Source organism: Cygnus olor, chromosome 2 (genome assembly GCF_009769625.2).
Source record: "Cygnus olor isolate bCygOlo1 chromosome 2, bCygOlo1.pri.v2, whole genome shotgun sequence".
NCBI classification, from domain to species: Eukaryota; Metazoa; Chordata; class Aves; order Anseriformes; family Anatidae; genus Cygnus; species Cygnus olor.
Window position 1 is genome coordinate 77,048,545 of NC_049170.1, and position 15,131 is coordinate 77,063,675.

Sequence of the window (15,131 nt, forward strand, 5' to 3'; positions counted from 1 at the left end):
TTTAACTAAAGTATGTATCAGATTGTAGTCCTTTTGAAACCCATTAGTAGTTCTGGTATGTAATATTCTCAAGAGATACTACAGAAATAGAGAACAACAATACTGGAACTTCTAACACATCATTGTATAATTGATGTTGTAGCATACATAGCACTATAATAAAAATGGCAGTAGGAATGCATATTACCCTCTGTGTTTTACTTCAATTTTCTCTCTCCTTGTTTCTCTTTGCATGTATATCTTATACATATATCTTTTATTTAGTGTTGCTGTTAAATACATGGTATGTGTAACTTATATGTATGTGGTAATCCTGTAAGCCTGAATCTGAAAAGGCCATATCTATATTTCATATATAATGTCCCTCTGTCAAACTTAGCTATCCAGCAATATACCAAAAGTTGTTTCATGGGAAAATTATCAATTTTAATTTTAATAATTTAAAACCATAGAATCATAGAATGGTTTGTTTTGGAATGGACCTTTAGAGAGAGAGCATCTCATTCCATGGGCAGGGAGACCTCCCAGTAGACCAAGTTGACCAAAGCTGCATCCAATCTGTCCTTGAATACTTCCAGGGATGGGGCATCCATAGATTCTCCATGCAACCTGTTCCAGTGCCTCACCACTCTCATTGTGAAAAATTTCTTCCTAATATCTAATCTAAATCTACCCTCTTTTAGCTCAAAAACCATTATTCCTAGCCCTATCAATACACTCCCTGATAAAGAGTCATTGTCTACCTATACATTATATAAATCTTATCATGTAGAAATTCTGAATGACGAGGTGCCTTTTTTTTAGATTCATAATACTCAGAAAACAGCAGTGGAGTTAACTATGAAGAAGTGAATATTAATCTAAATTAGGTATTATCCCTTGTCTTAATAGGATTAATTCAGAGATTTAAAATGTGTTATGAAATGCTTATCAGGCACGTTAAGGATGTTTAATGAGAAAAAAGTTGTAAGCCTCACCTATTAAAATTAGCAAGGCATGTACAGGAGGGTGTAATAATATTGACCCAGGAGCCAAAAGAGGTTGAACTCCATAGGACATCACATTGCTATCTTACCTCTTTAAAATTTCTTAAGAACTTCTTTATATCCTGAGAAAAGTGTTTTTCACAGTGAGGTGTGGAGTTTTTGTTTTATTTGTTTGTTTCTTTCTCTTTTGTTAGTGTTTGGATGGTTGGTTTTTTAAGTAATCTCACTTTACTTTGACAAATACTTGGATCAAAGCTTGTACTATTGTAACATATATTTAACCCTATATATATTGCCCCTGAAGAAAGCCTCAAAGTTAAAATCAGTATATTTTAAGCATGATTAGAGTACTTTTCCTTTTGCATAATAAGGGAATTAAAAGATTATTCTCACGACACATAACATGTATTTAGCTATTTAGTATTTAGTATGTATGTATTAGTGTATTTAGTATTTATGTATTTTGGTATAGCATTAATTTAAAATGCTTGTGATCCCTTACTTTCATTATTTTGTTTTTATTACCTTTTATTGTTCTAAAATATTTATTCTCATTTTTAGGACTATTTTTTCATTAAACTAGTTTGCCTCATTTGACACAAATCTCAGCACACTGTAATTCTTCCAGTCAACTCTAGCACTCTTTACAAATATAGTTACAGCAGTTATTATTTAGCAGTTCTTCAGCATAGTAGCCAATTTTAATGAGAAATTCCATCTTATTGAGTTTTAGAATCTACTAAACTTTCTCATTTAATTTTTTAAGTTAATATCTCTGTGAACATTTAGTGTGATCATTTCCATAAAAGCCATTGCAGTCAGCTCACTTCACTATTTTTGATTGCTTCTAGAATTAAGTTTGCTACACAGCATTTTAGGTATACCCATAATGCTGCCGGGGATATGATTGGATCGCATTTAGGTATAGCCAGGCTAATTTACATACAGCTTGATGGCTGCAGTGTAGATGCTGCAGCATAGTGTTAACACAAACTAATGCACAAATACGAATTCATGTTCCCTTCTGGGCTTGGATAGGCCATGATGAAAATCCGTGTTACACTTTCACTATTCTTACTGTCAAATGAGATAAATATGAGTGCATTGTGCTTATTGGTACTGAAAATCACACATTTTGTCAGAGGTGTTGACTTATCTTTTTCCCTTGTGTGCTCTAGATCTAGTTATTCGAAGAAACAGTCACACAGCAAGAAATAGGTAGTATGACATAGCATTTGAATAACAGATACACAAGAAGCTGGAAACACTGTTAGCGATGATTTCATTTCAATTTCTCGATCATAATGATTTTTTCCTTAGCTTTCATAAATATCCTCAGTCATATTTGTTAACTTCAGTAATAAAGATAATAAATATAATATATGTATCTTTAGATTTAAGACACTAAATTGAAATTGGAAGAAAGAAGTCAACAACAGGAAGAAACTAATTTTTCCAGAAATTTTTGACTTGATCATTGTGAATGTATTTGTTAAATACATTTAAAATCATTATAGTATACTTGTATGGTTCTTTCCAGTCAAAAAAGTTATTTGGTTAAGCATGCAAGGATCTGTGTATACATAATCATGACAAATAACTTTCATCATCCTAAGTGTTTGTAGCGTGTAATGTAGTACTACACTGACTTTTTTCATTCTATATAGACATAGTAAAGATGATTGCCCTGTGCTAGGGGTTCTTCCTTTTATTTTGCAATTCTTATTCCCTTCCATTTGTTATAGAGGGACTTATAGGATCAAGATGCAGTTTATTCTTTTTCTAAACTCTTCTGTTCTTCTGGACTGTATTTTTGTCAGCCCAGTCTTTCTCTCTCTCTCTCTCTCTTTTTTTTTTCCCTTCCATTTTCACCATATTTTTTGTCCTTTTCCTTTCAGTCATACTTACCTTCTCAACAGCAATAACCCTAACAAATATTGATCTCTCAATAGTTTCTCTGGATAGCTTTTTCTTCCCTCACCACTTATTTTTCACAACCCTCCAACATCAAGAACCATTTTAAGTTCTACAGTCCAGAATATACTTCCTTACCAAACTCAGCTGACATCCATCTAATCTACTAACAGCCGTATATGCCAAAAAACACTGAAAAGGTTAAGTGCTGAATTCTAAAGAACCATCCTGCATAACTGACAATTGACAATTTTGTAAATTTGTGATGTTCTGCAACACTACAGAAAAAAATAATTTGGGTTGCATATCTAGACAAAAAAAAAATAATAGTTGCTAATTAATATATATCAAATGAATTATAATTGCTTAAACATCATTTCCATAATGTGTTGGAGAATTTCTTAAGGAATATCCTACAGTCTGTGGAAAGTTTGACCCAGGAGCCATTTATGTAGCCACTGCTATGCTGTTTCAGTTTTGAGTCTAATTTTTGCCTCTTTCTCTTTTTCCTTCTTTTCCTTGTGTTCTGTTCCATATACCACTTAGTTCTAATTTGCTGACCTACACTAATCTACTATTTTTTATATAGGTATTTCAAGAACTACGCTATCTGTATTCTGTATTTTATGTGTTCTGTTTTGTACTTCATGGGACGGTTTACTTGAGCACCATTTGTATACAATTTGTAAATTGTATTACATTTAGGGAATGAATCTCACCTTTTTATTCCCAAGTCATTTTTCTACAGTCGTGGCATCTGCTTCCTCATCTGGAGGAATGGGGCAAAGGGATTCCAAGGGGGAATACCTTATTGTATTTTTTATCTACTTATATGTACATCCAGACTGTTTAATTAGCATACTTATGACTGACTGGAGAAATACAGAATTTCTGCTCCTTAAATGGACTGATCGGAACTTGGCTTCTTCTTCGCTGCTACTTTGAGAACTTAAAAAAATACTTTCACTCGTACATATTCAAATGCTAAAAAATTATATTCCAGTGTAATTTTTATAGTTACTAATGCAAATGTATACAAAGCATAGCAAAAAGTAACTCACGTCTGTTTTTTTGCCTCCACATTGGAAGCTAAGAGCCTTTTCTTTTTTCTTTTTTTTTTTTTTTTACTGTATAAATCCTTTATCTTTGATGTTATCTTCCCAGCAAAACTCCTCTTTACTGGGATATTTTATGGATGCTTTCTCAGCTTAAAATACATAATATATTTTATACATTTGTGTATAAATGTGCAAAATACATTTGCACTCATTTTCATCATCATTTGTAGACATTTCATTGACTTAAAATTTCACAGACAATGCCAAGGCACTAGGTCTTATTCTATTCTCTTTTATTCATGCTTCTCCATTGATTCTAAGGAGACTGGACTAAGCAATAAGGTTAAATATGAACATCATGCTTTTTACCTTATCTATTCCAACACAGTTCCTTTCTTACAATAAATAAATAAATAAATAAATTTTAAAAAATCAAACTAAATATGACCAGCACAATGACTGTCAAGGAAAAAAATATTTTTCCTTCATAGATCATCGGGAAAGTAAATTCTGAATTGGAAAAGATTTCTTTATTTCCGTGTACCTTTAAAAGAACCATTCTTTGACTTTTCACATCATACATAGTATTGTAGGAATTCCATTTTCATGATTAAAAAATAGAGTTGGGTTCTATTATGCTTCTACTACTCTCAGTGGTAATTATTAGCTTATTTAAAGTATTTTGCATGTATATTGGCCATAAACGTTGACTGTTATTTTCTTGTCTCTCTCAGCAATGTCATCATCCAGGGCTGATTTTGGAAACCATTGCACTAATGCATGATAAGTAAATAACCTGAGAATTTCTCTCTCGTTTTTTCCCCATAGCCCAGTGTATTTTATGTTTACTCATCTTATCAGAGAGACTGTCTGTACTGTAAACAAATAAAGCACTTAGGTAGGTGATCGTGATTACTTCTAGTGAATGCATGCTGGTGAATATTATCTATCCCATTACACTATCTGAACAAAACTCAAAGAATTATTTTACTATGGAGCTATATTTCTCACCCAAATTCTAATGGCATTCCACATTTTTACTTTTCAATCCAGCAGTTGTGAATAGTTTTAAGCCTGTTATTTATTATGAAAAAAAAATAAATTCTTAAAACAGTTCTTCAGGAAAGAGGTTCATATGTTTGGTATCTTAAAAATAATAATAATAATGTTGATAACAAAGAAAAAAAAAACAACAACCACATAAAAACTAATTCTTTGGTATTTGTAGGAAGATGTTTTGCATCATGTTGATATATGAATTGATTTGGATACTTACATGCTTAAAGTAGTTTATATCTAAAGGTACAAAAAGGTTTGGTAAATTATACTTTGTAAATACAAAGAAGATATATTTTATGGAAGTGACATTCTTAGCTGTGGCAAAACTAACTTTTAAGACAACTGTATGTTACATTTCATGCTGGTACCTGTGGGCTTAAAAGAGTGAAGAGTAGCCTATAGTATGGAAAAAGGATTGAGTAGTGGATAAAGATGAAACAAATAAATAAAAGTAGAAAACAATCATTTATGATACATTACTGGCAACCAACAGAAATTATTCATTGAATATTCTCAGAAGCTTGTACCAAGTGCCTCAAACAAGAAGTTACTTAAAAGTTCCAAATCAACCCAAACTTTTTTGGATTTTACATAAGGCTAAGTTTTTACCTACCAACTCCAGACATCTCCGGAATGCTGGCGGTGTACATGTCCTTGGTGAATTTTGGTTCATTGTCATTAATATCATGGATTTTAATGATAAATTCAGACTCTGGCTCCACTTGTCTTCCAGTCTTTCTGTCTATAGCCTTGGCACGTAGCACATACAGGGACTTTTCTTCTCTGTCCAATTTCTTTGCAGCATGAATATCTCCTGTATTTTCATCTATAATGAACAGACTGCCAGCCCCATCTCCTGTTAATATGTATTTTAAATTTCCATCTCCTTTATCTTGGTCAGTGTGTAGCTTCAGGGAGGTAGAAAAGAAGAATTCTATAAATATATGTATTATTATTACAGACCAAATCATTCAGCATATATGAATAAGTCTGTACAATCTTGACTGTAATTGGAGTCAGCAGTGGTTATCTTCTGTTTCACTGTTGAAAAAATTACAAATTTAAGACTCAGTCATACATAAAAAATAGCTCTAAACAAATTTGTAAAGACATGAGGGGACGTAGAAGATATAGAGTAGAAGTTATGGAGTAGCATTCAAAATTACTGTAAAACAAAAAATATTTCTTTCAATAACCTGTCCAGAAACTGATAGAAGTCTCATTTTTGAAGATGACATGAGGTGTAAAAAAATCCCAAGTTTCTATTTGCAGAACATAGCCTGCTTTCCCTTTTATTGACTGTTGATAATGCACCCAGTTGTCCTGTAACAAGGGACAAGGATTTGGGTCTTAAGGACTACAGCTTTTGAACCTATGTCACTTATAAAATCACTTATAAATCACTTATAAATGTTCTGATTTAAACATCGTGTGTTTTAACCCTCCCCCCCACCTTTTTTTTTTTTTTTTTTGAAACATCTCACCTCAGTTAATTACTTCCTTCCTTCTAGTCCTCTCCACATGGGAGGAATAATTCTCAAGAACACTAGGAGGTAAATTTTCAAAGCATTGAGTGGGGTTTAACAGCCTTTTTCCTAATACACTTCTCCATAAGAGTTCAAAACTGTATCTCTGTGAACTTACAGGCACCGATTCATTGCCATGTAATGCCATTATGAAAAAGTGCTTAAAAACAGCCAAAGCAAGGCATTGAAGCTGACCCAGGCAGTAGAAGTTCTTATGGAATTCTCTTTTCTTGAATTCTACTTCTATAATTTCATTTACAGGGGCACAATTCCATTTTATCTGTGGTATGTTTTCCTCAGATATATGTTTACTGTCACATTTGGCCACAGCTCAGTGACCCGAGTGTTTTTCAAACATGGATAGAAAGAATCTCAACTCAGTACTTCTTTGTTTTCTCTGAATAGAACAGTATGGTGTATCAACCACCTGGAAAAATATTGTTGAGTGTCAATGAAGGTTTTACTCTAATTTGTCACGAAAGCCAGAATAGTTACTTTATGCCACTCTTTTCCTTGTTTCTCTATTTCTGTCAGTGCTTATCCCCATGTTTCATAACTGAGCCATTGCATCGTTCTATTACTCCACCTGTATGAAGGGTGATTGTGGTGGATTTTGTTAAATTCTTTCACTTTGATTTTTTTCCTCTGATTTTACACTGTAGCCTAAAACTATTCACCATATGTGATCTGATTATTCTTATGTTAGAAATAAGACTATCAGATGACTATCAGATGACAGTTTTAGCACTTGCTGTATTCAGTGTACATCTGTATTAAACCTCTGAAGATTCTTAAGGATTAAATAGAGTGGGTTGAAAGAATTTAATAAAATGTGCATACAGCACTCAAAAAACAAAAACAAACAAACAAACAAACACAAAAAACACCTCCTCACTGGCAACTTGCCAGCTCTACAGATAATACAGAGAAAGCAAATTTAACAAATGTACCTTGACACAGAATGTGGAGCATTATGTAATTCATTTGCAGAGTTCAATAAAAGTATTTGATTATGATACATACTTGCATTTTCAGGAAAAAAAAAAAAAAGATTTATTTGCATATCAAGTATACACAGTATAAATATATATAGTGTATTTCTTTGGGTCAGATGATTTTGTCTTGTGCCACACAGCACACTTTTCTGTTCACTAGGAAAGAGTGTACTTTCATTCTTGTTGAGATATTCTTCACCATGTGGCATAAATATAGCTTTCACCTTGAGGTAGAATCTTCTTAAGGTAGAATCTTCCTAAAATATGCCAACTAAGTAACAGATCTTAGGACTGAAAAGCAACACCTGAATGTAGTTTTCTCATGAAGACAGGTCACCTTCCTTCTGAGTCTTAAAAACATTCAAGTGCTTGCTACAAAGTCCTGTGTTGTTACATGGCTCCTTAACACACTCAGCCATCCAGGGGAGCAGCCAGTAGAGCTGGGGTTGGGGTCTCAGAGAGAAATCCTATGGATCAGGAGAAGGAAAATCTAGCAGTAGCATTGGATGGAGAAGGCAGCATGAGGGAGTGAGAGGAAGGATGGGGGTTGCATTAATGATGCTGAGGCCTCAGTAAAGCTAACATCCTTACTTAATGCTACTTAAACATTGTTAGTTTCTAGTGCTAACATCAGTCAGACATGTAAGTTCTTAAAAGTTGAGTACACATTCCATTTTCATGCATTTACAAAGCTACTTTCCTTGAATTTTTGTAATAATTTCTGTCATTCTCTCCAGGGTCGTTTATTTTTCGTTTTATTTCCCCTACACATGTATATATTCCAACGTACAGTTATTAATTTACATTTCTATGACTAGTTTATTGTTATGTGGATTAAACTAGACTCTGGTCCACAAGTATTATCTCCATAGTAGCCTGTGTGGCAGACAGCGAGGGAAGAGACTTAACTGTCTTTAATTGCAAGTAGTGCTGTGCAGGGGAGGAATGCAATTTTTTCAGACAACTAGAAGTTTCCCACATTTAAAGATAAGCAACCATTACTGAAACAAAATATCACATGGTTTTGAGCTAAGAAATTAAAGAAAAAAGGGGACAGGGAGTGGAATAAGATTTTTGTATTGTTTGTTTTGATTTAGAACAGAAAACAAAATTATCCATTTAAACAGGAATGTTTTGTATGTGTGGAATTATATTATAAATAATAAGTACATAATATACATTTTATTTTTATTAGAAATTATATCTGGAATATTACTTTAATATAATTTTATTTGAAATTGTAGTAATAACATAGTTCATATTTGAAGACCTGTTAAATGCTTCCCCCAGGCAGCTCTGGTACCTAAAGAATCTTTCAGGGAGTATAAAGTGTCCTTAAAGTCAGCATTTTCCTTAGCAAGATTCCAAATTTTGCTATTTGCATTTTTTTTTTTTATTCCTACAGACTCTTTCTAGACTTGGACCGCTGGTCATCTGCTGAAAACAGATCATGTATACTAAAAGACACATGCAGATGGGTAGCAGAGATCCAGGCTGTGAATGTAAATACTATTAGCTTGCCAATCTCATTTTGATTGCTCATATGAACAACTCTGCTGGTGATCTAAGGTCAATGACCTCTTGCAATGGGGCAATGATGAGCAAGTAGTGAGTTCACTGATCTTTTCTATACTAACAAGTGGTTCTGGAAAAATATTATATCTGTCCACTGCCATTCCCTTATCCTGCCTCTCAATTATGCATAGGTCCTCAGAGAATAGGTTAATTTCTTTTATCTGTCTTTTCAGACTACCCACAAAGATGGCAGGTAGCTCAAACTGTGACAGCTATTTTAACCTTCCTCTTTATCTCATGTTTCTACCAAATGATAAATAGGATTTTCAGACATGGTAAATTTGGGAATAGAATGTGATTTCCTCACAACAAAGAATTCTATATCCTACTGCCCACTTCCTGTTAGTAAGATCACTTCAAGTACAGTTGCAAACTATGACTTATTCCACATGTAAAGATTTCTAATTCCTATGAATGTTATGGTTTGTATTTAGCATTTGAGAACCTTTATTGGTCTGTGATTTAAGTTTGCAACATTACAGTTTGTGGAAAAAAAAAAAGGATTATTTCTATATTGAAAAAAAAAAAAAAAGACAACATTATCCAGCATCTTATAGGAATAAAATACTAGTTGTGTAAAACATAATAATCACACTATTCTCTCACTATAATAAATTTATCTAATTACAAAATACTACTTTTTAATTTACGAAAACAGGTAGCTTCACATAAGATTGTAGAAAGTTCATGCAAAATAAGAGTAGCGAGGGATACAGTTACAAAAAGATGCTGCAACTTAATTTTGACCAGTTTATATTGTTTCTTTGTGACTGTGAATTTTTTTAATTTTATATATTTGTAATATAAAATAAGTTCTCATCTTTTAAAAGTTTATTTGTCCTACAGAAAGCCTACAGAAAATCGCCTACAGAAAATCAAAATCAAAAATATGTTTTAATGTTTACAAAGTATTGTGTCTTTTATTCACTAAAATGAAGGAACAAGAACAGGATACTTTTCTAAATCCTTTTGCCAGATTTAGTAAATAGCATTAAATGCAAAATACTTCTCCTTCCTCTTGTTATTATTATTACTAAACCATTTATGTGTGTAAGGGAGGATCATTTGTCCAAACTAGATAAACGGTCTGCATGCTTTTAATTTGAAGTAATTTTTTACTGCCATGGTTTCCCTATGTTTTCCAGAGCCAGCAGGTCTGGGAAGGTCCATCAATTACTAGGAGCAGAAAGTCATACCTGTTGAAATATTTATTGTTGTTGTTGTTGTTGTTGTTGTTTTATTCTGCAAGTTCCTATTTCTCTATTAGGGGCGGGGTAGGTTAGCAAGCAAGTTCTATGTAGGTAGAAAATAAAGCTGCCAAATGTGTCCTTTCTCATATCATAAACTGTTCATTCTACAATCTCTGCAAGGAGCTAGCAGGTCAGAGGAGAACCATGAAATAATTTGATAAAGGAAAAATAAAAAATAATAATAACAATACCAATAAAATCCAGCAGCAACAACAACAAAACAGATATTAGATTACTCGGTATATAGTGACCACACTGATAACAATAACATATCCATTCCATTCAATATACAGCATGGAGTCACCTGAAATATTTTGGAATGAAGATGTAACTTAGAAGATACACTGATGAGTATCTTTATTTCTTGTTATCCTTTTGCACATATTTCTTTTTCTGTAGTGTGGCTGGCTAAATACATTGTCAACACAACTTCTCCTGAGAATCATCAGAGAAAAAACATAGGTAATTGTTATGACAACTACCTATTTCTGTAACAATGTATATATTATAAATATGAGTATATTTATAAATGTTCTCTTAATCTTTTTTTTTTTCCCATAGGAAAAGTTGGCATCTCAACTGTCTATCCAGTTCTGCAAAACTGATATTTTGTGTGATGCGATAAGATCATGATTTTCCCAAAATAAATCTTGACATAAATTTACATGGGACCATGTTACTGGGATTTGCAATAAGTAAATGAGTAGAAGAACAACAAATTATCTTTAAAGGTGTGTAGCATAATTTTATTTCCCTGAAATTAAGTACTTTTCTCTTTTGGCTTACATTTCACCTTCATGCAGCACTCGGCATATGGTAGTTTTATGCACATCGGCAAATGGTAGTTTTAACACATACCTTCCTGCTTTCAGGAAGTATTTTGTTTGATTATGCCAAACTGAAACTTCTTTCAAACCAATGTCATTACACACAGTACAAAAGATATTGGTATGCTTTGGAGGGAAAAGCAATTTCTTAACTGATCAAGTTCAAGAATTGGTATGGAATGGTAAAAGGGAAAGTACAGAGGAAAAAAAAAGATTGTTGTCTTAGAAAAGAGACCAACATTTAAAAGCTCTTGACTATTTCTTGTTAATTCAATTTTAGTTCACTAAATTTTGTGTAAACTGTGTGGCTGATTTGCTTCTGATTTCCTTGTAATAGAAAGTAACTCTTTTCAAGTTAGGCAGACATAATCGATGTAAGACAATGGAAGAGGGGAGAATCAATGGGTTCAGTTAACAAACTATACAGTGTTATGAATGAATTTACCCCATTCAGGGAAAAAAAAAAAAATGTTTATAACTGCTGTTGTAGATGAAAAGGAGAAAAAAGAGCAAGACGAGCTACTCATGACTAGCAAGATTGTTATGAATAGAGTGCAGACATTTATCTAGTTACCTAAATTCAGAAAGAAGTTGTGATCTCTCCTGTGGAGAGGAATGAGGGGAAAGTAAGGACAAAGACACCTCCAGGAGAGGGTAGATCCATGCTTACGTTGTGGCAGGACTGTACTAATGTTTACAATGTAGATGGTCTGCAGTTTGCCTCTGTATCCTAGAATCTTAGAATCCTAGAATGTTTTGGACTGGAAGGGATCTTAAAGTTGGACCATGCAGTCCCAATCCCCCTGCCATGGGTGGGGACAACTTCCACCAGACGAGGCTGCTCAAAGCCCCATCCAACCTGACCTTGAACACTTCCAGGGATGGGGCATCCACAGCTTCTCTGGGCAACCTGAGGCCTCACTACCTTCACAGTAAAGAACTTATTCTAATATATCTAATCTAAATAGATATATTTAGTTTAGTTTAGCCTTCCAACCTCTTTTATTTTAAAGCCATTACTCCTTGTCCTATCACTACACTCCCTGACAAAGTGTCCCTCTTCTTCTTTCTTATAGGCTCCCTTTAGGGGGGAACTGGAACGCTGCAATGAGGTCTCCCTGGAACCTTCTCTTCTCCAGACTGAACAACCTCAACTTCCTCATCCTGTCTTCATAGAAGAAGTGCTCCAGCCCTTTGATCATCCTTGTGGCCCTGCTCTGAACTCACTCTGTCAGGTCCATATCCTATTCTTGTGCTGTGTGCCCCAGAGCTGAATGCAGTACTCCAGGTAGCATCTCAGGAGAGCAAAGTAGAGAGGGAGAATCACATCCCTCGACCTGCTGGCCATGCTTCTTTTGAAGCAGCCCAGGATACAGTTGGCTTTCTAGGCTGAAAGCACACACTGCCAGCTCACGTTGAGCTTTTCATCAACCAACATCCCCAGGTCCTTCCCCTCAGAGCTGCTCTCAATAAATGGTATAGGAAACCAAAAATGGTATACTGCAGTTTTTTTCTCCACTGTCTTCATCCATGCAGTTTTCTCCAGTAGAGGAACCTGATATTCCACAATATCACTATTTGTTTAGTAGAAAGTATGTTAATATATGTTACTTCCTTTCTTAAGTGAAGATACATGTTGGGTGATTACTGTCATCAAATCGACACTTTTTTATCACTAATTTGGTAAATTTTGTATTAGTGGGAGAAGAAGGGCCCAGTGATTTCCACATTGTTGTGGAGAAACTATTACCTGAACACAAGGAAGCCTCTTCAAGGATATGTCCAAGATGCAGGACTGTATGGGGACGCAGTCACAAATAGAATGCAGGGTGAAAATACAGAATTTATAAGTCAGAAATCTTTTTTTTCTCAGATGTGTGATAAGCTGAGTGCATAGATAGGAAGGTGATTGATATCTGACCTGGAAGACAACTGAATTCCTGGACATGCCTGGGCCCAAATGCCTGAATCTTCAAACTTTCTAACTTTCTGATTGCAGGCTAGAAAGAGCTCCAATTTATCTCAACTGTTTTCACTTGCTCTCCACAGACCAGCACAGGGAGGAATTGGAGGAATGTGTAAACCCAAGTCTTTTCTTTGTGTGAAGAAGCAGTGTTGACTCCCACAGGTTAGATATAGTTATGGCACATTACTTTTCTTCCTGTGTTCAGTGCCAGTATCATTGCCTTGTATTTTTTTTTTTTTTCAGTATTTTGTGTATTTTGTGTTCCTTCTAATTTGCTATTCACTGTTTTATAAGTAGAAGTAAGAGGTTCTTTGTACAAAAATCCTACAAATTTCATTAGAAAATTGTAATATCCTTACAGTATTTTTAGATTCATCCTGTAGAGTTGTGAAGTTATTTTTATAAATTCTGTAAAAGTGCTATGATAATCAAAAAGACTTAACTCCATTTCACATACAATATTTGTATGAAGTCATTTCAAAGGAGCTTACTCTACTGCAGTCTTTGTTACATCTTTGTACCTTCACTAGTAAAGTTAAATTGTATTTATATCTGCACAAAGTGTTGAAATTGCTTATGGTAAATTTGTGTATGCCCAGATATGTATTTTTGATGATTGAAGCAGTAGCATACTGCATTCTCTTTGTTAATCTTGGCTGGAACTGAGTTTTGTTAAAATGTGTATTATTCAAATGTGTTTCTTAAAGGAGGACTTTAGGTGTTCTTGCTGTTTTGTTTTCTTCCAACTGCTGGAGGCATAACAATAAAAATGTAGAGTGTAAATGTTGCTGGTTAGTTTGGTTTGAGGCTATCACAAGTTAGCAGGGGAAACTTGAAACCTATAAAAGACAAAGATCTTTTTCCCTGTGAAACTGAAAGCTGATCCAAGAGTTATATTGATATTGTCTTTTCATACCAAATAGATTTCTGTTTAAGGTTTTGCTGAACCATAGCACAGCTATGAACACATCTCTGTTTGTTTTACATTTCATGTACAATTTATGCCTCAGATGGAAACATTTCTTCCCCCCAAAACACTGTATATTCAGTCTCTCAGTTCCTAGTGCAGTTCTTTCCACATGGCAGTCACAACTTTGTCTTTGCTACTGAGTCTTCTCCTTGAGTTTCCATTTCATAACATTGTTTTCTCTATGCAAAAGACTCATTCCATGTATAATTTTAGTCTGAAATACTTTTCTATAAAATTAACATAATGTATCAGTATAACAGTTTGTCAGCTAGGAAATACTGTGTTTTGTCTGTAATATATCCAGACTGACTCTAGAAAATATATAGGGAAACCACATTAGTCTACACATTGCATAAACAAACAAGTGGCAAAGTGTTGTATTTAATATGATTCTTTCAAATATTTTTATATCTTCTTAAATGTGAAAGCAATAACCATAAGCAATAGGAAGGGGCAGGGAAGCATAAACTGTTAAGATATGTCCAAAGTGGGAAGTCACACAACGACCCTTTCATAAAGGAAAGAAAACAAAGTTTCTGTACTTGTAAGGTTCTTCAGGCATCTTGTAAGACAATCGTTGTAAGACAATCATTGTAAGACAGCTTGTAAGACAGCTTGTAAGACAGCCAAAGCTTCTGGACTGAGGGAAGTAACACAGGAAAATACAGCCTCACATGTATTTTAATTTAACACAACCACATGCCTGCATTCATCAGATTTATATTCATATATGGTGATTGTATGATGCTATTTATTCTGAAGCTATGGCGTAGAAAATATTGAGTTTTCCAAGGCAGCCCAATATGTATTGAAGCACATACTGGTTTGACCCCAGTAGTCTTGACTGTAATTATCACTCTAACATTACTCCAAGTCAAGAAGTTGATGTATATGAAGGCAGTAAAGAACACAGCAGTTAAGGAGGAGGATAGATGAGTATTAAAAATAAAATAGAACAAAATAAAACAAAATGAAATTCAGACCAAAAGTGCAAGAAGTGTACTT

At 34.0% G+C, this 15,131-nt stretch overlaps 1 protein-coding gene across 1 annotated transcript in view; it reads right to left on the reverse strand.

Moving 5' to 3' along the window:
• Window positions 1-15,131, reverse strand: part of CDH9 (cadherin 9) — a 100,993-nt gene that overhangs the window by 39,562 nt on the left and 46,300 nt on the right. The window contains 1 exon segment of the mRNA XM_040549077.1: window positions 5,631-5,925. Within this exon segment, the coding sequence (XP_040405011.1) occupies window positions 5,631-5,925 (295 nt within the window).